Genomic DNA, 24988 nt, shown 5'->3' with positions numbered 1-24988 from the left:
TGATTGTCATTAAATTATATAGGGTTAATTGTGTATCAGTATATTTTCAAAATGGGTTTTCGTTTTAGTATCTGGAGAGAGAAATTTTTTTAAAAATACCAAAAATGCCCTTTTTATCTATTTTAATTTAATTGATCCTCGCGCTTTCAAAATGGTATCAGAGCCTTAGGTTAATTTATTTAAAACACATTATTTATTATTATAAAGAAACGAAATGTTTGAGGAGGAGAATTTCGAAAATTATGAATCCGAACTTAGGTTCGAGAAAAATAATTTACAAGGATTATTCTAATATTTTGGAATATACACAAGAACATCTAACTATTGTTAGATATCTAGAGCAGAAAGAGAATCCTCAGCACCCTCAGGTAAACTTATGATTCAATCTAATAAGTTTATGAAAATTGTACCAGATTCTTCTAAACTCTCTTTAGATCTTAGAGAAATTCAGAAAACAGTACAAAACTATGGCAATATGCTATATTTTGTACCACAACGAGTTGAAAAAATCCTTGAAAACCAAGAAGAAATTCTTGGAATATTAAAGGATATTCGTACAAGAATTCAGAAACTAGAACAACAACCAGGTTCTAGTAAAAGAACTTCAGGAGGATGGTTACCACCATCATTTGGTACTGAACTTTTGTTACATCAACAAGGAAAGGCCAGAGTGGTGTCAAAACCTTTGACTGAAGAAGAAAAGATGATCAATCTAATTAAGTCTATCTCAGAAAAGAAATATTATATATTCATAATATTATAAGGAAGTATCAGTATATATTATATATGATCTTTTTGGGAATATTGACATTATGTGTTTTTTTTGTAAATTATAATAGTTATTAAATAAACTCTCACGTAAGTCCATGAATATATAATATTTATGTTTATAATTACTTTAGATAAATAATTTTTTTTAAAAAATATATATTTTCAATTCTCGGAAAAAAAAAGTAACATTTTTTTAAAAAATAATTAAATAATATAGGGTTTGAAATAGAACGATCGATTGATGGCGATGTGTAATCTAGACAAAGATTTATATGGTGTCAGATTTTCTGAAACCAGATTGGATTTAGATACAATAATGTAAACCATGTAATATAATAATGATACATTTTTAACGTTACATAATCCTATAATTAAATTATCTTTATATTCCAGATCAATTCATATCCTGAAAATGATTTGGCAAGAGATTGGTATACTGAAAAAAAACTCATACAAAATCGTTTAACGATTTAATTTTGTGAGACGTATGTCTGAAAAATAATCACATATATTCAAAGTTTCTATTCTCTAGATGCTGATTTGTTATTTGAAATTATACATTTTAATAAAACTGAAGATTTATTAATGACTAAAATTCCCTCGACTCATAAATGAGAAATTGGAAAGGATACAAAGTCTTGAAGAGATGGAGTGTCAGTCCGACCCCTTAATGTGTTTTGCTAAAACTCTTGTTGCTGTCTGTATCTCTCATTTAATGACAGCAAACTACAACTGCTGTGGTATTCCTGCATTTTTATGATTTTTTTGGGTTTTGCAATTGGTATTTTTAGGTTTTTTTTAATTATTATTATGGAAAATTGGATTCTTAGGTATTTTTTTTAATTTATTGTTGAGAGAAGAAGGATAAATTAAAGAAAGAGATGTGGTTTGAATTTAACTGGCAAATGATATTTTGAGATTAAATTAAGGTGAAATATTTTTATATTTTGGATCCAAATTGAAAGGGAAGAACAAACTTCGGAAAATTAATATGGCTATATTCTATATAAACAATTTGTCATCCTTAAACACAAAAATAATATCGCGGTCTTATTTTTTGTTTTATGTTGTAATAATTTGTTCTCACGCATTTTTTTAAAACACAAAAACTCATGTGAGACGATTTCATGAGTCAATTTTGTGAAACTAGATCATTCATGAAAATTATTACTTTTTATTGTAAATATAAATATAATTAACTCGTCTCATGAATAAAAATATCTGAAATCGTAACACAAAATATCAATTTTTTTAAAAAATAAATTGAGTATATCCCACCAAATCAAGGGGAAGTTGGTGAAAAATCTCCAATCAAAATATTTCTTTGGGTTCACTCCCTACCCACAAAATTATGGCACTGTGTCATACAAAATGTGGTACTAAAAAAATACCCAGAGACTGAACACAAAAAAAAATCGACGGCGGGAACGGAAGGCCAATTTCCCGCCAAATCAACTGTCCTTGACTACATAGATCGTGGTGCCCGGTAATTGTGGGGTGTCACTTGTCATTTGGACTTTTTTTTAAGGTTTTGTGCAACTGAGGCAAAAAGAACACCAACCCACGACTACTTAGTAGCTACACCTGCCAACCAGAGAAAGGGTTTATTATACAAATTATTAATTAATTATAAATATAATTAACATTGCCCAAAAATAAATAAAGTTAAAATTGATTTACTGTACCGATTACTGTCGCAAACAAAGTAGACCACATTTTTTTTCCAATTAAAAATATTATAATAAATTTGAATAAATTACTAGCTACTATAAATTTTTTTGAAATTTTTTGTTACAAAAGTAAATTTTATCCGTATAATGGAAAATGTAAAAATACACTCTAAGTGACCTCAATGTGCGTGCGTTCAGTGTGTGTAAATTTTTAGGCTGAGTGTCAGATTTGTGTGTGTAGAAGTGTGTGTCTGATCAGATGGGGAAGGTAAGATTTGTCTGATCAAACTCGTTGACTAAATCTTTTGAGAGTTTGATTGACTTAAGAAGGGAATCGTGTATCGTAGACTTCATCTTATGTAAAAATGACTTATAACAAATATATAAGATTGATCTTCCGTTCACTGTGAGCATCGCTGGGATTTTTGTGTTTATGTATTAGATGTGATGAAACTGTATATTCAATAATGATAGTATTTACTTCTATTTTCAACAATTTTGTTATATGATATTTGGAAATGAATCGTTCCGAATATATAAACATGTGATATTCTCATAAATATTATCGATGACTTACAACTCATCTGCAACCAGCTAAAGTCAAATCTTGCGACGAGATTTCTGGCAACAAATTCTTCCCCTAAATAATTTTAAAAAAAAACTCGATCTTTCATATATTTAAATTACAAATATTTCCAATAAATTAGCATCATCCGATTGGAGAAATGAAACAGAACATTGGCTATAGTCATCCAACGTAATATTCAACATTCATGCATGTCTGATGATTATCCTCTGTGGTTAAAGTATTTTGTTTTTTTGGGATTAATATAGTTAATATATTAGACAACCTCACNTCTTGGAACTACTACAAAACTCTAAACTTCTGTTCTGAAACATATGAATATAAATTTTTTTTTTTTGAAAAAACCTTTTCTGAAATACCCTATTGTCGGAATGAAGAAAACTAAAAATACTTTAAGAATCAAAATTTCCGTTAAGTTGCCCATCATTGATGTAGCAGTAAAATTATATAATCTGATCGAATTCAAATCTTACATTTAAATACAATTAATTTAAAAAACTTATTATATATCTACGAAAACATGACTGTATGCTCGTCTCCTTTCAATTCAGCACCTATTTTTTTTAGTGAAGGCCAAAAGGTAAAGAACTTAAAAGGAGTACCCCATCCGCCGCGGAAGAATGAACTCTTTAAATATTTGAGAAAATGTGGGTGTACTTGCATTTATTCGAAAGTGGGTTTATTAAATGGGAAAAAAATTTATATACTATTTTTTATTATTTAAAAATATAAAACTTGTCATTAAATTATTAAATATATCAAATTACTTTAAAAACAATGTATAATATACATGATGTGAACCACACATGTCACCCAACTCATGGAAACAGAAACTTGTCATATTAAAAGAGTGTGTGTGTGTGTGTGTCTCTGTGTGTGTGTGTGTCTAAATTCTATGAATGCGTAAACTTGTGATATTAAAAGTATATATATATATATGTGTGTGTGTGTGTGTCTAAATTCTATGAATGTGTCCGGAAAAAAATATTCAAGATCATACAATTTGTTTCTCGAAAATAAATTATTATATACTACCTGGACCTATTTTTATTATTATATTAATTACTTTTTTGGAATGTCAAAACAAATAAATTACTTTTGTAATTAATAATGTGACGCTACTTATCAAAATTCCTTATCAGCACATATAAATTCTCATATTATATATATCAAGAAAAAGTTACAAATTTCTAAGTATTTTTTAGCCTGTCACATAAATATTTTTTTGGAAAAATAAATTTTTTTCAAAGGAGCAAGATGGGTAATGTAACTTGTTTAACTTAACTCCTCATGGGGATTCCAAGTTCACTTTTATCGACAAATATATATTATTATAAATAAATATTCCCACACAATTAATTATTCCTTAAGCACATACGCATAATTAAAATATTGAATAAAAGGTTTAATATTTAAATAAAAAGGCAATCTTAAACTAGATTGCTGTAACCAAACCTCGAGTTTTAACAATTACGCTGTTCAGCTTCCAATATATATTAATTTTATATGTACAATATAATGATCATCGAATTGAAGCACTTATCATGTTTGTTCTATTTTTCAATACGCACCTTTTGAAATAAAAAATTAACTTTTGTTTGTTTTTATTTTATAAACAAAGTCTTAAGTAGCAGATGTTATGTGCATACATATTCAATATAATTTATTCAAAAAAATTTATTTAAGGTACAGACAAATGTTGGTTTGTGAAAAATATTAGATATTAAAATCTAGGGTTGAGTTTAACCTACCGTGAGTGCATTTTCACTATGGTACATGGATCCAACGACTATCATTACCCAAATTTTTTATTTAAAACAATGATTATCATTGGATCTACAATGTGTTTAATACAATCACTGTATCGATAGGTATTTTTGTTCCACAGCAAATACAACCTCATTAAACCCTTTGCTTTCGTTTACTCTGTAATAATTACTTCTAAACACAGTCTTATTATAATGGAGAAAACATATAATAAACTTCATTTTCATATTTGGATATGCTCTTATTTTATTTATTATTATATTGGTTTACTTTATATTTTGGCACAAAGTCTTGTCTCTCTTTGCAGCCAACCTCTCCTTTAATTTCTCCCAACTGGATTCTCCTTGTTTTCTATTCGCTCTAGGGTTTGAATTCTCGTGCTTTAATTTATTTATTTGGAGATAAAAATATTCAGTCCATCTTAATACTGTCTTAATTTATTTTATTTTATTTTATTTGCTGAAAATTATTATTTTTCATTGTTTCCTGTTGTATCTTTGTTGTAGTATATGGAAGGTTTGGATTTAGGTTCAGCTTCTCACTTTGTTTCTCAGCTGCACAGGCCAGACCTTGGCCACCTTCAAAGATCTGAAGACGAGTCCAATCGCGGTATCTTTTCCAGTGAAAGTACGGATAATTCTCATCAGGGTTTGGATTTAGTCAACTCTAATAACAACTCCGGTGATGCGGCGGCGCGTAGACCTAGAGGGCGTCCTGCTGGATCCAAAAACAGGCCAAAACCACCGGTGATAATAACCCGTGAAAGCGCAAACACTCTCCAAGCGCATATACTGGAGGTGGGTGGCGGATGCGACGTGTTTGAGGTGGTGGCGACCTATGCAAGGAAGCGGCAGAGAGGGGTTTGCATACTGAGCGGGACGGGGACAGTCAACAACGTCAGCTTACAGCAGCCCGAAGCGGCAGGCAGCGTGGTCACCCTCCACGGTAGGTTCGAGATTTTGTCCTTGTCAGGGTCCTTTCTGCCGCCGCCTGCACCACCTGGAGCCACTAGCTTGACCATATATCTGGCCGGTGGACAGGGACAGGTGGTGGGAGGGAATGTTGTGGGAGCTTTGATTGCATCTGGGCCGATCATTATCATAGCAGCGTCGTTCAGTAACGTGGCGTACGAAAGGCTGCCGTTGGAGGAAGAGGAAGCACTCCAGTTGCAGACTCCGCCACCTTCTCACCCTAACTCCGGTGGTGGAAGTGGAGGGAACCAGTTTCCGGATCCTTCTTCGATGGGGCTTCCATTATTCAATCTGCCACTCAACGGTCAGCTCCCAAATCCAATGGACTGTGCATGGGCATCAAACTCCGGCGGCCGGCAGCCATATTAGACCGACTAAAGGTCAGAGAACTATGAACTGATTAGTCATCACAATCTCAAGCTTCCTCTTCGCCTTGTATATTTAGTTTACTATTATCATCTGTGGCTTTAATTTCGTGAATTGTGATAAACAAAATTATCCTATTTCTTCTTGCTTTGTGCTGAGATTAGGAATAATAGCTTGAAAGTTATGACCATTTCTTTAATGCAACTTGTTCCATGTTTGTGAAATTCATATTATCTATATTTGCCAAAATATTCTATGCAATGCTGGATCATTTTCTTCCAAGAATCAAATCAAACAATAATATATGCATATGAAACTTATAAATTTTGTTAATTACACAAAATAATTTAGTTTTTATTAAAGGTGCACAACTTAATATTTAAAAAATCACGCATAAAATTAATTTAATTTGTTTTTTCATTGGATATATAACAAGATTCTTACTCCTAGTTCTGTTGGTTCTTTGTTCAGACTGCCCCAAAATACAAATAAACTATTGCAAGTAATACACACCATCATATACAAAAATTAATTCTATCTCTACACCTCGAGTCATGTTATGTTTTGTCCTGACTCGTTCAGTTTTTTAATACTATGATTTTCACCATTCATATATTTTCATATTTCTAACATTTTATGTATAGAATTTTCTTGCCACAACCCATTTCTTAAACTAGTATATATGTATATATATGATCTTAGCTATACATGCAAATTTTCTCTACCTGATATAGGCGGAAAAGTTTTGGGGATAATTATTTGACTCCTTTATTTTTCATCAAAATCTTTAAGCTTCTTTGCAGCTATAATGATTTGAACTTTTGTTATATGACATGGTCGTCAAATATTTCACTCCTCTTTATCATGGACGTGTGCGCGCATAAATATATGGAAATTAAAATACTCGTTTCGTTACAATTAATAAAAACTTTGTCGTAACCGATCTGGATGATTGAGAAAATTATTGAATGAAATAAATCATTGTGATTCATGGATGTGTTCTCTTCAAAGTAATCTTTCTCAGTTTGCATCCTTTTTTGTTTAATTAGTACTATTTTTAGCTATACATGTTCAGTAAACTATATAAACTACGATCCATATTCTCCTCTCTGGAAACACTATGTAGTATGCAGGGCTTTGGGATGGGATTGTATATCGCAAATAATGTTGGAAGAACAAGCAAAATACACATGCCACAAAAAACTCTAATAGTTTTTATTGTAATGATCATGGACTATCCCGATCTTGGGCTCTTTTTTAAGACATTTTCCCTCACGGGCTTTTCACATACGCCATTTCTCATAGCATTATCTCACCCCTGACAGTGGTTTCTTTCGTCTCCCCAAGTCTCGAACCTAAGACCTTCAGGATAAGTACTTAGATTCATAAGATCGTATCAATTGAGCTAGATTTTTAGTAAAGGGTATTATTTTAATATATATCATAAAGGTAAATCTATATCATATTTCACATTCATTGAAGTAAATTATGAAAAGATCTAGATACTTCAACATTCACATGGAGGGATTTCAGATATTAAACCTGCCAAAAGTGATTAATTAATCTAATATTTAAGCTTGAAAATCTCAGTATATTTTATTGATAAAGGCACACACATTATTATGTGCAATAAATTGCTTGTTTAAATTTTTTTTTGATAATTAAATAATTACGGTTGTTTTGCTTGAGTACTTTATAAAATGAAGAAAATTAAGGACACGGGTGGACCGATAGGAAAAATCGTAGTCAAAATTTGAATCAATTGTGGTTAGCTAGCACATGAACAATGTGGAAATAAAATAGTATTCGTAGTTTTACTTTTATTATTTGTGGGAAAAATAGTATTTTCTTATACAAAAAAGGTAATTCTACCGAATAAATAGAGATGCATAATAATAGTTTGCCTATATGTATATGTCCTGTATCTGCATGCATCAGTACTATTCAGTTACGTTCAGATTGTTCGTGATTGATATTTGATACTCAACTTAGTTCATATTGATGGATCGAAGGATTCAATCTTATAAAAAAAAATTCGTATCGTTACACTCGCCAATATTGAAGATAAATGGCTCCGAATTTGGATGGTTTCGTATTAATAGATAAATCTCATTGAAATTGAATTTCAAATATAATAAGTTTGATTGTTTAACTTTTCGGCGCAGCAATCTTAAATAAAGAAATCGAAACAAGTTGAAGTGATTATTGTTATCCATGCAACAAAATATAGCACAAGTACATTTTCTTATCAAATTAACCAAATGAAAAGGAAACAGAAAATACACATTTGAGCCATTATTTTTTTTTTTTTAAAAAAAAGATTGGAATTGTTTCCCAAAGAAAAGGCATTGGACAACAAAATTACTCATATTATTTACAATCAGGATGAACAAACAAAGAATGATATTATCAAATTCAAATTCTAGAGATATAATTACTCAAATTTCATTACATATTAGTTAGTATTCATGATTGGCACACTTTGCTTGCTTTTATATTAAATTTTTTAAAAAAATATATATTTTTAAGCATATTAAGTTATGAGTGCAATTTTATTGATATAGTTTTTTAAATATTATTATATTTTATTTTTGGCGAATAAAATAATAATGTTCTTGTCCGTTATATATTAAAGGATTGGAGAATAGGGCATGCACGGATGCACCCATATTTTGTGATGTCGCGAGTCATTCTTAATTTACATATATAATATATATTTGGCGGCGCACACATAAATATATAGAGTTTGCGGTTTTATATAAACGAGTGGTAAAGATCATATAATCGCGATTTGCAATAATTTAAACCGTTCGATTATGAATTTTTACAAACCCTAATTGGTACAAGAATTTTATTATATATACCCATCCCCCTCTCCTTAAAAATACACCCCAAGGAAGAAATATTAGAATTATTTATATTTATTAGGAAATGGCAAGAAATAAGCTCACCCTAGCCTACATCGACAGCGATGCAGAAAGGAAAGCCTCGTTCAAAAAGAGAAAGAAGGGTCTGATCAAGAAAGTGAGCGAGATCAAGGTCCTGTGTGGTGTGGAGGCGTGCGTCGTTATATACAGCCCCTACGAAGCTCCGGTGGTGTGGCCGTCGCCTGAGGTGGCACGGACAGTGATCAGGCGTTTCAAAAACTTGCCGGAGATCGAAAAAACAAAAAAGATGGTGAACCAGGAGAGCTTCGCTCAACATCAGATCAAGAGAGCGGAGGAGAGGCTCCGTAAACTGCAGAAGGAAATCAAACGCAAGGAACTGAGGAATTTCATGTACATGGTTATAGAGGGGAAGGCTAGCATTGATGATTTCGATTTTCGTGATGCGAGGGAGATGAATTATATCATTCACGAGACACTGGAGGAGATCACTTGGAGGATGAAGGCCCTAAAAGAAGCTGGTGCTGACGGTGCACCGTCAGCGATGAGTCCAGGTGGCGGCAGCGGTGGTGATGGCGGAGGGCCACCGGAGAATTCTTCTGATTCAACTCCAGGATCCAGAACAATCCCTTTCATTTGAATTGTTTGTTGTGCGTGAAACTTGTTCTTGGAACCACATTGCTATTCTCGGTTACATGCATTTCGCAAGACTCAAGGATCCAGCGCGATCCGTTTTATGTTAATTAAATAAAACTTGTTTTTGGTGTTTTCTACAATTAATTTGATGGTATCGATTTTCTCTTTAAATTTAATCTTTAATTATCTGAATGAATGGTTTTAATTTTTTTTATTTTTGGGTTTTGTTGCAATGTATAACGTTATCATGAAATGCCTTGCAATGTATACAAGTTTCTATCTTATTGGCATTTCTTCTATTATTTTACTAATATATATGCATCGATTTAATTTATGTTTGTAGTTAATTTAGTTGATCCAACTCATTAAAGAGTATGTCTCTTGTAAAACGATCTCACAGATCTTTATCAATCATTCTCATATTTATAACAAAAAATAGTACTTTTGGCATAAAGTTAATAATTTTTATATGGGTGACCCAAATAAAATACATGTCTCACAAAATTGACCAGTGAGACTGTCTCGTATGAGTTTTTGTGCTCATTAAATAAGGATAAAATAAGAAATTTGTTTGTGTAATTTGTTTTTCTAATGATATTTCTAAATTGTGTGAAAAATCAAACAAGCGTATATCATTTGAGGCATAAAGAGTATAAAGTTGAGTCTCTACATCTAATAACATTTTTTTTTGTTTTTTTTACTGGGACATCTCTCTATTAACTAAGTTTTAGAACACGTTTTTTTAGTGAATTAATCAGAATAAAATAGGAATTTTGTTTATAAACTTTTTTTTTCAATGATTTTCTTAATTTGTGCGATAAAACAAACGTACAAAACTCATGAAACTGTTTCATGAGTCAATTTTGTGAAACAAATCTCTTACCCAAATCAACTCATGAAAAAATATTATTTTTTATGCCAAAAATATTATTTTCTCTTTAAAGATGATCGGGTTGACCCATCTCACAAGAGAACTAACTACTCAACAAACAATTAATTATGTATATTTAAAATAGAGGGAGTACAATTTTATTACTATAAACTTTACTTGAAATGATAAGGATGTGGCTTTTCATTCTAGTCCAATATTATGCATTTTTTAAATTGTGGAAATCTGTTTTAAATTTTAAATGGTAGGTAACATATCTAACAGCTTCATATTTATGAATGAAGATTAATGTGATAACGAAAATCTCATATGTTGGTAATATGAGTGAATTATAGGATTGGATTATACATATACATATACACGTAAGTATATAAAAAAACATGTTTTGGAATTCAAATATTTAATTGTTAATGTTCTCTTTCACTTTTAATTAAAAACATTATATTTTGATCATCCCAAAATGAAAAATATAGACAATGTGTTTTCCCAACTTATAAACAAAATAATAGATTTATGTCTTTTTTCAGTACAAATCTCCTAAAATAACTTTTATATCATTCTTATATTTTGTAGCATTCATTATCTTTAATTAAATATTGCATCAGTTTCTCAAAAATAATTTAAATAGATGTTTTGTGAGACGATTTTACGGATTTATATTCATGAGACGTGTCTAATTGATCCATATTTACCATGAAAAATAATAATTTTGATATAAAAAATAATATTTTTTCAAGTGTTGGGTCGCGTCGGATACGTTTCACAAAATTGACTTGTGAGACATTCTCACAAAAGTTTTTTTGTTTAATGAATACCTTTGATTTTAAAAATCCAAGAATATTTATACATCTCTAAAATAATTTGACATATATAGTGTAATATCATTATGACGATCGATATATCATTGGCAAAAACTTGTGTGAGACGGTATCACGGGTCGTATTTTGTGAGACATATATCTTATTTGGGTCATCCATGAAAAAATATTACTTTTTACGCTAAGAGTATTACTTTTTATTGTGAATATCGGCAGGGTTAATCCGTCTCACAGATAAATATTCGTGAGACCGTCTCACAAGATACCTACTCTAAATCATTTATATATGACTTCTATTGAAAAATAATACATAAACCAAGTTTTCCGATACAATTAATATACCAAAACATAATTTTTTTTCAAAATATTTTTTCCAAAGTCTATCAAACATTAATACCATGTATAGTCACCACCACACGCAAAAAGTAATTTTTTTTCCTTCACAAAATTTTGAGTGAACCTAAACAAACTCAGTTCATATATACAAGGAAAAGTAATATTTTTGACATAAAAAATAATAATTTTCATTGATTAGGTCATGTCGGATATCTGTCTCACAAAATTAATCCTTAAAACGATAAATTAAATAAAATAGAAAACCAACAAACGAAGGAAACCACTTAGAGCTTACATTTTATTTTTTAAAAGAATATTTAAATAATAAATTATGAAATTTTTAACACGTCAAAAATGAATCTTTTGTTGAGTTATATTTTGTTTTCTAGGAATACTTTCATCATGCCCCGATTTAACAGTAGTAAATTACTTCAATTTGATGTTATACCTTATTATTTATATTTTAAATTTTCAAATATTAATATAATTTCATGCCAAAAACTCGGCACATATAATCTCCACACTGGCAACCATAAATTGTTTAGAAAAAAATTACTGAAAATTTTCAAATATCAGTCACGCGGTTTCATCCTGGACAGAAATTATTATTACATCCTTCGCATAATGAGATTATCTGCAGGAGAAAAGAGAGCGATGATTCTTCAATTTTAAGTTTCATTGGCACGCAATAGTTGGCAGCTAGCTCCCACGGTAAGTGCTGAATGAAAATGGAGAAAGTAACAGCGGGACATGAAAATGCTCCAACTTTTGCGAATCCCGGACTTCAAAAACGATAGAGACGTATGGGAAGAAGCCTGCCGGATTATACTTCCCAGTATTGAAACTGATCTGGTATATGCCAGGGTTCAAGTTGTCAACCATTTTCATCAACTGACCACTTCTACCATCTTTATCTGTAGTTGAAGAACCTTGGAGCTTCCAATTACGATTTGAATCCATTTGACCAAATAATGGCCGGGATTGATTGTTGTCCCACGTCTCGAGAAGGACTTCAATACCAGCAGCTGGAGAGCCGTGTGCTATATCAAGAACGTGGGTCGTGATAGGTGGGCGTGTCCTTGTAAACGTTTCAGCAGATTTCTCAGCAGGAGTTTCCTTTGCGGCACCCAAATGTCCACCGATACGGCTCACTCGATCTTCTACAGTTTAAGAGAGAATGTCAGATAATGCTACAAAAGATCAGTATCTAGGAGATTCTCACAGCTATGACCTTGAAAATTAAGAAAATCATTTCATAACACTTCTCAGTTTTGGCAAAAAAATCCTTGGAATGGTTTTACAAGGGAATTCCCAGAAAATTCCACTACGGACCCCTGTTGCATTAAACACTTTGATTGGTTTTGCACACTTGCATAGAAAACAACTTTTATTTCTTCAAAATTCTACAAGTCCATATGCTGGAAAACATGGGAATACTTTGGAACAATAACAAACAGAAACTAAACAAGAAACCTCCAACTTTTGCGACATCTGAAGCATACTGGATGTTGGTTGTGGAAGCAGCACTTGCATTAGCTGAAAATAGCTTAGAAAGACGCAGTTCTGTTATCTTCATTTGTTCCTTGGCTGCAAGCTCGAATTCGACTATTGGTCTGTTCTGATAGCGTCTCTGTAAAAAGAGTATTGGTTAAGAACTAGCCCAATATCTTGTCCTTTTACGCAGTCTATAATAGAATGATGCCTAGACTCAAGTACAGATCCATTAACTCATCTCTGGAATCTCACACGCATGGACCAAAGTATGGCCTTTAGATCCCAAAACAGCCATTTGGATCCACCATTTTCAATAACAAAATAGTAAAATACAGGGGAATGGCGTTTCATCTGAGGCATTCTATAGTAGTTTCACTCATATTTTTTCCTGATGTGTCAATTTAGTTATTTTACGATAATCTCCGCGTGAGAGCTAAAGCCCTACCCATTTAACAAAATAAAAAGGAGAAAGAAAGCTGAAGCAGAGTCCCATCCCCTCTATCTCTCACTAGCCCAACATCTTCCACCACCATTGCCGCACAGCTCTGACAAAAGCAGGCCGCCGGAGCTCGCCTAAGTTAGCCTAAGTGCTCCCTTGTTCGATTTCAGTCCGAGGAGTGAGAACTGAGTTGTCTCCGCAGCTCCATTCTCTGTCTAGCTGCTGCGCGCGAGCATACGTTCGAATTTCCAGCTTCTAACATCTACGATTTATTATTCCTTAAGAGTGTCTAGACGTCGAATTTAGCTTCATTTCAGATTAAAAGAATCAATTGAAGATATATCCAATTTCTAGAGTTTCGAATTTGATTATGGGTTTGATTATTTGGTTCAATTATTGATATTTATTGTATTATTGTTTGTAGGTACAATTTTTGAGCCGATTGAAGGTACTGATCAAAGATTAAAAAAAAAACAGCTGCAAAGAGTTGTCTAACTAGGAGTTGGATTTCTGACAAAATGCATAAAAGTGAAGTCTAATTTTGCAGAAACGAAGCCACAAGGAAGAGCATTCATCAGTGCAAAGATTACCTTCATCTCTGCCAGTATCTCTGGGGTACTTCTTCCAGACGCAAATATCAGAAACACAAACCCGAACTTCTGCCTATAACGAGCATTCCACTCATATAGCTCCTACAAAATAAAGTGAGAAAAAGCATTAGCCATTTGATAGTGAAACAAGCATACATGCAATGGAAAAGTATCATCCAATGTAAACATGAACTTCTTTCAACATTTAAACATGGAAGTTAATCAAAAAACTTCCAGCATTTGCATAAAAGGGTTATCATGGAGAATTAAATTCCAAATTAAAAATAACAGCCCTTTAATTTAGCTTTACAAAAACATGATGATCTCAGCTGAAAAATGACAAGCTGAATTATCAACTAGCATATACCTGCAACGTGGTGTCAGTGGCAGTAGCTAAAGCAGTTGACTGTTCTCCCTTGCTCCACCTGTGGCGGTAATTAGTAATTAGTTATCGTGCCGGAACTTTTGATTGTTAAACCGTCTTGAAACAAATTAAAACGATGAATAACATCATATAAAAATCCACTGCCTATAAAATGACTACGTGTTGCACAATACCATCGAAGACAACAAAACAAACCATCAGCACTATAAAGAATGGCACGGTTGTCAGTTTGAATGACAAAACAACAATAGTTCGCAATTTAACTTTTGGGAAGGCTCACCACCGAGCAGTTAAATTTCTTAAAAGATTTACACACGACTTAAATCACATGTCTCAGTGCAATTTTATAAATCTAGGAGGGCTCACCGCCAAGCAGTTAAATTTCTTAAAGATTTACACACGACTTAAATCACATGTCCCAGTGCAATTTTATAACTCTACCACACAAACAAGAATCCCCTGCTGTACTAATGAACATCGTCCAGCAACTGATTCAACCCTAAATGGTAGTATCTCGTTACAGAAACAGAAAGGTATAAAGAAAGAACGAGAAAACTGAACTGAGCGCTGGTGGGACTTTTGTGGGCCTTCGACGGGCTTTCACCAATCTGAGGATGTGCAGAAAAAGCTTCCAGCCATCCATTTACATCCACCTAATCGATGCAAACAAAAACAAAACTTTTATTCTATCAAAATCAACAGTACTACACTTTCAAACACTATCACATGATAAAAAAACAAATAGGGTGCTAAAGAAAGAGACTTTATTGAACCATGTATCACTGGCAGCACCGATCGCTTCTTGATAACTGGAAAAGGGCCCAGCAGACGCCATTTCTTTGGCAAATTTGACGCTTCCACAGCATGCCAACCATTCTTTCTCGCCCAAAACTATTAAAGATTCCATTTTCCCAAGGTTTCGGATAACTCAGATTGGTGATTCACCCTGCGGTCGAGTGGAGTGTTAGAGATTTGCCTGTGTCAGCCGCATTATATGATCGATGATTATGATTATTAATGAATATTCTATTAAGAGAATGAAAAACATCGGGCCAATTATTCCTTTGTACTTTTGGCTAGTTAAGTTGTACATTGGCGTGGCTGTAGCTGATATATATTCCTTTTTGTAGCAATTTAAACAATTCACCTTGTTTTGGCCTTCCCGCTGATCGCCCACGCAAATCAAAGCAAAGAGGTCCAAGAACTCCATGGCTTCAATCTCTTCGACCAACGGAGAAACTGATCAAGTCCATATAATTTAACTTATCTCGCTTGATTTTCTTTGAATCAATATTGATGATTTCCTTTTATAATTCTTGTTTATATAGTTATTTTCTTTTGTCTATTTAGCTTGAATTATCTATTTATATTCGAAGTTTTACGCCAGTTTCTTTGTTTTTTTTTTTTTCTCCCCGAAATACTGCGGCATTGTTATTTATGATTTTCTCGGCAGGTTTTCGTGGAAGAGAAGTTTTCTGTGAGAATTTTCACACTGAACAGACCGAAGCAACTCAATGCTTTTAACCGATAATTATATGCTTATTATCAGCTCTGTGAAATTTTTAAGTGTTTCGGTAATTAAAATAATTTTGAAGAATATCCTCTTTTTCCCCCCAAGTTTAGGAATATCAGATTCAGTATTTGGGGAGACTTATGTCTTTCATGTTTGTGATTTCTTCTTATGATGTTAATTTACATTCACCAAATCAAAAATTTAACCTTGTTGGGATTGATCATGTTTTATAGCTGGAAGAATATATGCGCCATCCAGCAGTATCTTTGTTCAGAATATGTTCAATCTTTTTCCTGTAATGTTTTCTTCTTCTCAATCTAGGTTTCCCGTTTGTTGGAGCTTTTTATCGCTTGTTGGGAAGATTTTGCAGTTAAATTATTAATCTTGAAGGTAATTATCTATCAGCTATTCAGATTCTACTCCCTTGGTTTCTGCCTATATGGCTCTCAGTTCTGTGGCCTTGTGAAATCAGAGTTATTTACACATTTGGGCTCCATGGATTTGGTGCTTCCTGCTTCCTATGCTCGTACCAGAAGCTCGTGGTACCTCCCTTGGTTTTCTGCTTGTCTGCTGGCAGATGCTAGCTTTCATGATCTTTTACGGTTGGTTGTCTTTTTTCTGTAACAGTTCAATTCACTATGAGTTATAGTAAATCTGAAAATTCAGGTCTCTCTCTTTGTCACTTTGAATATCAGTTTGTTCAATCTAGTGGTGGCCTGTGTTTTAGAAGGTTTATGCATGACCATTAAAGAGGGGTTAGTCTATACGCATCATTAACTATGTTGTCTTATGTGAGTATCAAATTTGGTTGTTTTTGTGTTTGTTAACTTCTACTGACAAGAAATTTGGAAGATAATATTTTTGCACTTTGTAAGCTATGACATACAATCAGACAAATGTTGAACCGTAGAGCGGCAGTAATAATATACAGGCCAGGACAAACAAAATATTCTTCAAGTTATATATATGTTTACATGTGCTTTTCTGTGATATTTAATAAAAGGGACAAGGGAGAGCATTTTGTGCTGGAGGTGATGTTGCAGCGGTTGTTCGTGATATCACTCTAGGTATGGACTTTAATAAATTATTGTTAGGAACAAGGAATCAGATCCTTGAGTTGAATCAACTATGACCTCAGGTTGCAATTCTAGTATAATGCAGTGCAAGAAATATCAAATTTTTACAGTGATTTTACTTCACTCCAGATATATGTTGAGTCTGCATTTGAAGTCAATCAGCGAATTAATCCAAAAGCTCTTATTTCCTGATAGTTTTAACTAAATTCTTTGTATTATCATTAGCCATTTCAGGTTGTTGAACTCACCTGTCAGCACTCTACTTAGCAGTATGTTAAGACTCAATTGTATGATGGTTGACTCTTAATATTTATGTGAGCATCAGGTAATTGGAGGTCTGGTGCAAGTTCTTTCAGAAAGGAATTTACTTTGAACTATGTGATGGCCACATACTACAGTAAACCCCAGGTGCTAATGTAGAAAAAGATTTCCAGTCTTTTAAAAGATTTTCAGATAATTCTTTGCGGATATTAAGATGCTTGCAGTTGTCATTTCAGTAGTCCTTATTGTTTATTGGGCACATGTATTTAAAGGTTTCAATTCTCAATGGTATTGTCATGGGGGGAGGAGCAGGTGCTTGCTTCTGTACATGGTAGATTTCGCGTCACTACAGAGAATTCGATATTTATCTATTCTTTCCATGAATTCATGAATTTTCTGTTTTATCTTGATAATTTTCAACCACTTCTGTTTTCACTTTGTCTTTTTTGTCATTTTGACCAATAAATAGGCTAATTTGTGGCTTAATATTAAAAATTTCTGAATCTATTTGACGGCTAGTCTTCTGAGATAAATAATGAATTTTCTTCAAGGTTCAACATTTAATGTTACCTTTACTTTATTATATATTAGTAGCATTGTGTATGGCATATGCATTTAGCTTATATATTTTTTGTTTGTATTTATATTTGTTTCCATATAGAATTAACTTCAGGCATCTGAAAATTTGGCATGCCCTGATTGAGTGCTGTGTTGTATGATAATTATAGCTATATTACCCCCATCATCAAATTTATCATTTTCATTTGCCAAAGGTTATCCTTTATGAATTAACCTTCTTGCAGCTTTTTGCTATGCCTGAAACAGCATTGGGACTCTTCCCTGACGTCGTAGGTTCCTCATACTATTTGTCAAGACTCCCTGGTTTCTTTGGTAAATTCTTTTATGCCCCTTTACTTTTTCAGATGCCTTGTTTTGACCTAGACATGCCATATCTTTCATCCACATGTATATCAAAGTAGTTGTGGCTTGCCTTCTACCTACTGTTAGATTTTCTTCGATCGGTTCCTGATTTCAGCTTAGAAAGTATCATCGTGTGATTGGATATTCGACACCGAATGGTTCACTAAATGAGAAGCTACACAACTTACCTAAAACGGAAGATTTAGAAATCGAAGAGTTGAATTCAAGAAAATGTGCCTTTCCCCCCAAATAAAAGAACCATAGAAGAACACCATGCACTGATGACACAACAATTTCTTGTGTGGAAACACTTACACTTTTTAAAATTTAACTCACTTAGGACGAACTGCAGATCCCCGACTCCTCAATTAAATTTTTTTAAACAAATATATAAATTTAATATCTGCATGTTATAAATTTTTTAGAATACAAGTTAAAGAAAAAAAAATTATATAATTAAAATTCACCCGGGAAAATAATTAATCCCATGTCGGAAATTTTGCAAGCCCGTGAATTAGTGGTTTGTAATCAATAATTGACATATCAACTTACTTTAATAAATCTACTAATGCAATATAGTTGAAAAAACTTGTGATTAAGATGTATAATTTATATTATTAGATTAATGTTTTGGTGTTTAAATATTTGTTGTAAATGATACTCACATTATATGGAAACTTCAATCATTTTAAATATTATCTGTTATTTGTATATAATATTTTAAATCTTGAGAGATACTTAGAATCAATCGATGGGCCATATTGTTTTTTTTTTTTAGTTAAAACTAAATATCATTAATTAATAATCAATTTCAGATCATACAATTGTGATTTAAAAATAAAAGAATTGAATCATCAAAGATAAAGTCACGTCTAAGTTGAAAGCTTGTAGCAGCAAGTAGATGAGCTACACGGTTGACGAGTAAGGGGCAGTGAGAAACAGAAGTCGAAGGTATTGAAACACAAGAAATACGGATTATCTGAGCTAATGATGTTGGAAATTTAAAGTAAATTTAAAGATTGAATAAAAATTATGTCTCATGAATGTGGTAGTGTCTTTTGGTTCTCCACATTCTTGAGTTAATTGAAGAGTTTTGACTCTTCATATTCTTGAGTTAATAGGAATTAATTGAGTTAATTATTCTTGCATGACTCTTGGTGTACATATTGGAGCTTATAAATAGTGGGGTTCATTTCCTCATTTCAAGTACATGAAAATCTTTTCTCCTTCAAGTATTCTCTTGCATTTCATATTGTTAGCTTTCCATTTGGCCTCCGTTAAATCTCGGTGATAAAGTAAAGGTACGTTTTCAGTTCGCCGTAGTAGTGTCTCGTGCTAAGTCACTGCTGGTTGTTCCGTTGTATCCTGGGAAACAGACGCCCAAGACAATCCTCGAAGCACATACAGGAGGGGACGAATATGTTTTAAGGAAACTGTACATGCTACAGGCCTCGGTTTGATTTTAATTTTTTTTACACGATAGTCATACTGTAAACATGACATTTGTTTCGGTTATTGTTTTATCTCTACAAGTTCGTTTCTACGCTATTGTTGTTAGCAATTTTTCTAACAAATGGTTCATCTATGACGAAAACTCATATCAAACATCATATAATTTTCACAATATATTATTTATTTTTATCTTTTATTTTATAATCAATCTTATTATATATCATTTATATATCAGTTTTTCCAAATTCATTTGTTTAATACAAACAGAAAACAAAGGAAAATATGGCAGATTTCTCAAGTCACTCTTCTAATTCTTCCCCGACAGTTGTCCTTAGGCCTGGGATGCGGTACGTACATCAATTGGCTATCAGGATCATGTTGCTCAAGCCTGTCAAAAAAGAAACAAATTTTATAGAAATGTAGGCTTTCTTTAAAAATGTACTTAACATTGATTCTAGACTTTTCTTTTGATCCAAATGCAATCTAAAGAAATTTTGAAAGGATTCAGGAATCTGGATAAAATTTGGATGGTTGAAGCATTTTTACTAACTCATAGTTGAGGAGAAAATTGTGAAGAAAGACGACAATTTCAAGCTTGGCAAGTTTATTTCCGGGGCACAGTCTGCTTCCAGCGCCGAAAGGAAGGAAATTTCCAGCTTTTGGCGTGAATCCCTGCATGTAATTGTAATACAAATATCATCACCACAACATGGTAAATAGTTTTTTTTACATGATTGTTAGGACAACAACTCACATCCCATCTCGATGGATCGAACTTTTTTGGTTCAGCATATGTTTCGGGGTCAAAATGAACACTCCTGAACCAGACCAACACTTTCCATCCCTTGGGAATTGTATAACCTGAACATACATTTTATTTTTGTTAAAAAAAAGCGTTGCATTTTATTTTTAGAAATTTAATCCAACTTACCACAAACGTGAACATCTTTCACTGCTTCTCTGAAGACAACGAACGAGAATGTGATAACACGAAGTGTTTCGTCGATTACCTATCAAAACAATTTCAAGATCGAGAGTTCATAAAATATAAATTTTAGCTCAAACAGAACTGGATTTGAATCACTACTATTGAACGTGAATGTTCCATGTCAAATATTGTTTTTGATCGAAGAGCGTGTAAAAATGAGGCAACACACCTTATCGAGATACTCCATTTTGCTGACTTCTTTAAGCGTCAAACCTCTTTGATCCGGTGGCCTGTTTCTCACAACTTCCTCTTGCTCTGCCTGTACATATAATTATATATTCGGGAATTATATTGTCAATTATGTGATTTTGTTGTCACAAATGCTTGACCTGAAAGGATGTGAATTAACAATAGTTCCATTTCTTACCACTCACATGTTTATACGTAGGCGAAGACTGGTAAATAAATGATGAATTTACGGAATCAGATACTACATGTGACAAACCTTAGCTTTGTTAAACATATCAGGATTTTTTTGAAGAAAAAGGGTAGCCCACATTGTTGTGTGTGCTGAGGATTCATGACCAGCATTCAGATACATAATCAGGAGATCGATGATTTCTTCGTCTGTCAATCGTCTACTGAACTCATCTTTGATATCCAACAGAGCATCCAGCATGTCCCTCTTGGATGTCGATGCATTTGTCCTCCTCTCCTCCCTTCGTTTCGTTACTACTGATTGAATAATTGCCACGAGTTTTTTACGTGCCTGAAATGAAAATAACCAAGAAATATATCATTTGATAATGATTGGTGAATAGTTTTAGATAACCGAATAGAAATTTTTTAATGCTATACAATGAAATGAGCAGTACCTTGATGGACTTATGATAAGCAAATCCGGGTATATTAATAGCCATGGCTCTAATTCCATAATTCAAGGCCCTGTATTCCCTCTCCATAAGCTCCCTAACATCCTCCCCTTCCGAACTCAAGAAAATGTGCATAATTACCTTGAACGTAAGCCTTCTAAGCTCTGTTAAAAACTCTATCTGCCCCATTGCTTCCCACTTTTCCAATGCTTTTACAACGTTTTCTTCGATGTATTTAATGTATATGGACAAAAACTCGGGCCCGTTTATAGGTGCTGCCGTTAGCTTCCGCAACCACTTGTGCTCTTCATTGGACAAACCCACGAACGACTTCCTCCCGATGAGATTCACCGTGGCCAAAGGCCAACCGGGTTTGAAACATTCGTCATCTGTTAAAACTTTCCGACATGCTTCAGCTGTGGTCACTAAGATGCTAGGATTCCCAAACATGTGGACCTTGTACAGTCCAGTGTGTCCATATCTTCAAAAATCAAGGACTGGAGTTACCACAAATGCATGCAAAATTTTGGATCGAGAAAAAAAAAAACGCATATAAACACATACTGACATACATAAGATTTAAAATAGGTGCCAGATATAAGCTGTTCCAGTCTCCACCAGATTAAACATACAACTGTGCAATATCATTTGTGAGTTGTGACATTTTCTTGGAGAGACAGAGTTTATCACCTTTGAACAAAGTTGGAAGTGAAAGATTCAGGTTTATCGGTCTTGAAAGCTCTTAGAAAAGACAACATATTCCCAATGAATGGCCAACCAAAATCACCTGGAGGCAGTTGTTGTCTTTTAATACCTAGTTTCCGTTCGTAATACCAACAATTCACACTCTTAACCACCCATTTCAATGCCCACCACCCACACAAAATCCCCCAAAACACCCTCAAATCCCAGACCACCGTAAGAATTCGAGAGTACATTCTCAGAAACAATAATTTGGATCTTTTTTCTTGATAAATTATAACTAATGAGTCTAAGGATCAAAGAACACAAGAAACCAAAAGAAAGCGTGTATATGGATGGGACAAGAGAAAACTCAAGAAGGCATCATATATAGAGAGAGCGGAGACTCTGACATGCAAAAACCAAAGAAAAGAAGTTCACAAATTTATACGAATTTTAGGAGAGAATGTTATTCTATGATCGAACGAATATTCGCTATTGAACTACTCGATTATAATTAGATTAATGATACAAGTAATTTTATGTCGAATTTACCCGGATATACACTTGTTCATTTCAAGATGAAACCAGGTTGCTAAGTGAAATAACCCGATTGATAGTTATTATTAGGGAAAAAAAACAAGAAAGATTACATACTGCATGCATGATGAAATGGAAATTATCCAAGAATTAATGGATTCGTATACAAAGTATGAGATTTTTTTTAATTTCTTGAAAAAATATAAAGCGTGAGATTTTGTGCAGTACAAGAAGGAAAATTGGTGGAAATGACGTTAAAAATTTTCGCTTACCTAAATTTAGTACTGATTTTGTCTTCTTGTTCATAGAGACATGATTCTTTCGCGAGAAACAGACAAAATAGATTTGACTAAATTTTTAAAAGAGTGAAAATAAATTTTTATTTAAATATTATATCACATTTGTTGTTTCCTAAATCAACGCATTATTATTATTATTTTTCAGACAGGAACTTATATTATCGTCCTTTTTCATGTTACACTTTGAGTTTTAAGAGGGTGTTCATGTTAAAGATTGAGATTAACTTATCTCATCCTAAAAATTAGTTCAAGATGGAGTATTGACCAAGTCAATATATGAAACTTTTAAGAATTTTATCCAACTGATTTGGGACAACTAATACGCCTTCTCATGCCTAATAATGAATATCTGGAACGTGAAGTTTATAATGGATGACTCGACAATGAACAGTACAACATATAACGATAGAACATGGACTCTGATATCATGTTAAGATTGAGATTTAAACCTAACTCATCCCAAAAACTAACTCAAATGATTGTCCAAATCCATATGTATAACTCAAATGAATTTTATCTAACCGATATGAGATAACTAACAGGTTCAATATCGTGGGTGTATTTCATATTCGACCTCAATGTATTTAGGGGTTGTGGAGTCAGTGTGTGAGTATGTGGAGGTCATGAGTATAAATGAATTGACATTTTTGGATCCTACGTAAAAACAAGATCCAACGGCCCAAATGTATATATGTTATGAGATTCATGTCAAATATGCGAACCATGTTGAAAGAAAAAATAATTTTTGGTTTTCAAAATATAATTTATTCTTTAAATTTATCTTTTTTTAATAATAAGATTGTGTGAAATAATTAATTAAGGATTTTGTCTTTCTATATCTTTGAAAATTATGCTAAGATTCTCATGATATGATATTATTGTTTAAAAGAATTTATTTTTAATAAACTCCTTTTTCCAGATTTTGTATGATTTTTTTTAGATAAACTCTAGGAGAAAATGAATATATATAAAGATGATAACGTAGTGGCTGAAAAAAGACTTTTGCACGACGAGATATAGAGAAAAATATTATGATAGAGAAGGATTAAGTCTCATAGCGTCACCGTTTGAAGATCGTCGTTGCTATAATGTGTTGTCGTGATTGTTGGGGACATCTAAAGAAAATACTTGTAAGTGTTGATTGAATATCGTGTTTTTGTTGCTCCAGTTTTCGGCATACTGTTTGCGTTCCTTGAATACATTTTTAATCCGATTATTTGTTTTAGGATACAATTTGATTCCTTAACGTTTTAAGGAATATAGTTTTCTTAGAATCACTAGTGTTGATTGTTGTAAACTCAAATTGTTTTTCTAGTGATTATTTTGCTCTGAGATTACGAGCAAGTATTTGTACTTGTGCATAATTATCTCTGAGTTATTTTTCTTTAAGTTATTTATTTGTATGATATAGTATTCCATTGCGTGTTGGCACTATATGTTACAACATATGGGACAACATTGATATCTTATATACACAACTTTTTATAGTTTATGTTAAACAAAAATCCCAACAAGTGGTATCAGAGTTTGCTATTGATATACTAAGTGATGATCATGATTATTTTGTTTAACAACCTAATTAATAGACGCGTCACTTACAAACGCAGCACTACGACTACCTATCTTGAATGGATCCAACTATATCCTATGAAAGGTCGAGATCAAAATATATATTAAGTCCATAGATGAAAGAGCTTTGCAATGAGTTGTCAGTGACTGGAGTCCTTCGAAAAGAATAGATGAAGATGGTGATATTGGCAACACGCAATGGAATAATATTGTGCTATTGGCAACACGCAATGGAGTCCCCCTGAATGCCATTTTCACCTCAGTCGACCTAAAC

The 24988-nt window shown here is 32.9% G+C and overlaps 5 protein-coding genes across 29 annotated transcripts; 3 read left to right on the top strand and 2 right to left on the bottom strand.

The window, feature by feature from the left end:
- Positions 1 to 5094: 5094 nt before the first annotated feature.
- Positions 5095 to 6330, top strand: LOC140972018 (AT-hook motif nuclear-localized protein 21-like). The gene is made up of 2 exons (XM_073434491.1): positions 5095 to 5159; positions 5301 to 6330. The coding sequence occupies exon 2, from the start codon at positions 5304 to 5306 to the stop codon at positions 6132 to 6134; it is 831 nt and encodes a 276-aa protein (XP_073290592.1). The 5' UTR covers positions 5095 to 5159; positions 5301 to 5303; the 3' UTR covers positions 6135 to 6330.
- A 2706-nt stretch (positions 6331 to 9036) lies between these two features.
- On the top strand, positions 9037 to 9792 carry LOC140972017 (agamous-like MADS-box protein AGL80). The gene has a single exon (XM_073434490.1). It carries the CDS (start codon positions 9063 to 9065, stop codon positions 9654 to 9656), a length of 594 nt encoding a protein of 197 aa, XP_073290591.1. The 5' UTR covers positions 9037 to 9062; the 3' UTR covers positions 9657 to 9792.
- Positions 9793 to 12209: 2417 nt separating this feature from the next.
- LOC140972815 (uric acid degradation bifunctional protein TTL-like) lies at positions 12210 to 15604 on the bottom strand. Of its 2 annotated transcripts, none has more exons than XM_073435248.1 (6): positions 15366 to 15604; positions 15164 to 15255; positions 14585 to 14642; positions 14218 to 14319; positions 13168 to 13324; positions 12210 to 12851 (listed from the first exon to the last, which is right to left on the bottom strand). In XM_073435248.1, the coding sequence occupies exons 1-6, from the start codon at positions 15507 to 15509 to the stop codon at positions 12394 to 12396; spliced, it is 1011 nt and encodes a 336-aa protein (XP_073291349.1). In that variant the 5' UTR covers positions 15510 to 15604; the 3' UTR covers positions 12210 to 12393. The 2 variants fall into 2 exon arrangements, with proteins under 2 accessions (XP_073291349.1, XP_073291348.1); XM_073435247.1 differs by having other exon boundaries at positions 12210 to 12854; positions 15366 to 15603.
- Positions 15605 to 15630: 26 nt separating this feature from the next.
- Positions 15631 to 20460, top strand: LOC140972817 (3-hydroxyisobutyryl-CoA hydrolase 1-like). Of its 24 annotated transcripts, none has more exons than XM_073435259.1 (8): positions 15631 to 15849; positions 16437 to 16505; positions 16588 to 16718; positions 17121 to 17182; positions 17725 to 17783; positions 18256 to 18343; positions 20093 to 20172; positions 20334 to 20460. In XM_073435259.1, the coding sequence occupies exons 1-7, from the start codon at positions 15811 to 15813 to the stop codon at positions 20134 to 20136; spliced, it is 492 nt and encodes a 163-aa protein (XP_073291360.1). In that variant the 5' UTR covers positions 15631 to 15810; the 3' UTR covers positions 20137 to 20172; positions 20334 to 20460. The 24 variants fall into 24 exon arrangements, 11 of the variants coding, with proteins under 11 accessions (XP_073291360.1, XP_073291352.1, XP_073291353.1 ...); XM_073435251.1 differs by lacking the exon at positions 17725 to 17783 and adding an exon at positions 17517 to 17599; XM_073435257.1 differs by lacking the exon at positions 20334 to 20460 and adding an exon at positions 17517 to 17599 and having other exon boundaries at positions 15683 to 15849; positions 20151 to 20253.
- On the bottom strand, positions 20120 to 22584 carry LOC140972819 (ent-kaurenoic acid oxidase 1-like). The gene is made up of 8 exons (XM_073435261.1): positions 22316 to 22584; positions 21629 to 22106; positions 21259 to 21522; positions 20983 to 21072; positions 20757 to 20835; positions 20580 to 20686; positions 20376 to 20497; positions 20120 to 20213 (listed from the first exon to the last, which is right to left on the bottom strand). Exons 1-8 carry the CDS (start codon positions 22561 to 22563, stop codon positions 20120 to 20122), a joined length of 1482 nt encoding a protein of 493 aa, XP_073291362.1. The 5' UTR covers positions 22564 to 22584.
- Positions 22585 to 24988: the final 2404 nt, after the last annotated feature.

The sequence above is a fragment of the Primulina huaijiensis genome, chromosome 3 (assembly GCF_012295235.1).
Source record: "Primulina huaijiensis isolate GDHJ02 chromosome 3, ASM1229523v2, whole genome shotgun sequence".
Lineage (NCBI taxonomy): Eukaryota > Viridiplantae > Streptophyta > Magnoliopsida > Lamiales > Gesneriaceae > Primulina > Primulina huaijiensis.
The sequence above is the reverse complement of the archived record's forward strand: the minus strand, read 5'-3'. Positions and strand labels throughout refer to the sequence as shown.

Bases quoted from the DNA above. Each gene is read 5' to 3' on its own strand.
- LOC140972018 (XM_073434491.1), top strand. From the start codon at position 5,304: ATGGAAGGTTTGGATTTAGGTTCAGCTTCTCACTTTGTTTCTCAGCTG.
- LOC140972017 (XM_073434490.1), top strand. From the start codon at position 9,063: ATGGCAAGAAATAAGCTCACCCTAGCCTACATCGACAGCGATGCAGAA.
- LOC140972815 (XM_073435247.1), bottom strand. From the start codon at position 15,509: ATGGAATCTTTAATAGTTTTGGGCGAGAAAGAATGGTTGGCATGCTGT. The intron at 13,325-14,217 runs GTAATCTTTGCA...CTCTTTTTACAG, and splicing joins AGATACTGGCAGAGATGAAG to AGACGCTATCAGAACAGACC. The intron at 12,855-13,167 runs GTTTCTTGTTTA...CTTAAACTGTAG, and splicing joins AGATGTCGCAAAAGTTGGAG to AAGATCGAGTGAGCCGTATC.
- LOC140972817 (XM_073435249.1), top strand. From the start codon at position 15,811: ATGGCTTCAATCTCTTCGACCAACGGAGAAACTGATCAA. The intron at 16,719-17,120 runs TTGGTTGTCTTT...TTAATAAAAGGG, and splicing joins GCTTTCATGATCTTTTACGG to ACAAGGGAGAGCATTTTGTG. The intron at 17,600-18,255 runs GTGCTAATGTAG...ACCTTCTTGCAG, and splicing joins CATACTACAGTAAACCCCAG to CTTTTTGCTATGCCTGAAAC.
- LOC140972819 (XM_073435261.1), bottom strand. From the start codon at position 22,563: ATGTACTCTCGAATTCTTACGGTGGTCTGGGATTTGAGGGTGTTTTGG. The intron at 22,107-22,315 runs GTGATAAACTCT...TGATTTTTGAAG, and splicing joins ACTTCCAACTTTGTTCAAAG to ATATGGACACACTGGACTGT. The intron at 20,214-20,375 runs GTTAGTAAAAAT...CTTTTTTGACAG, and splicing joins AATTTTCTCCTCAACTATGA to GCTTGAGCAACATGATCCTG.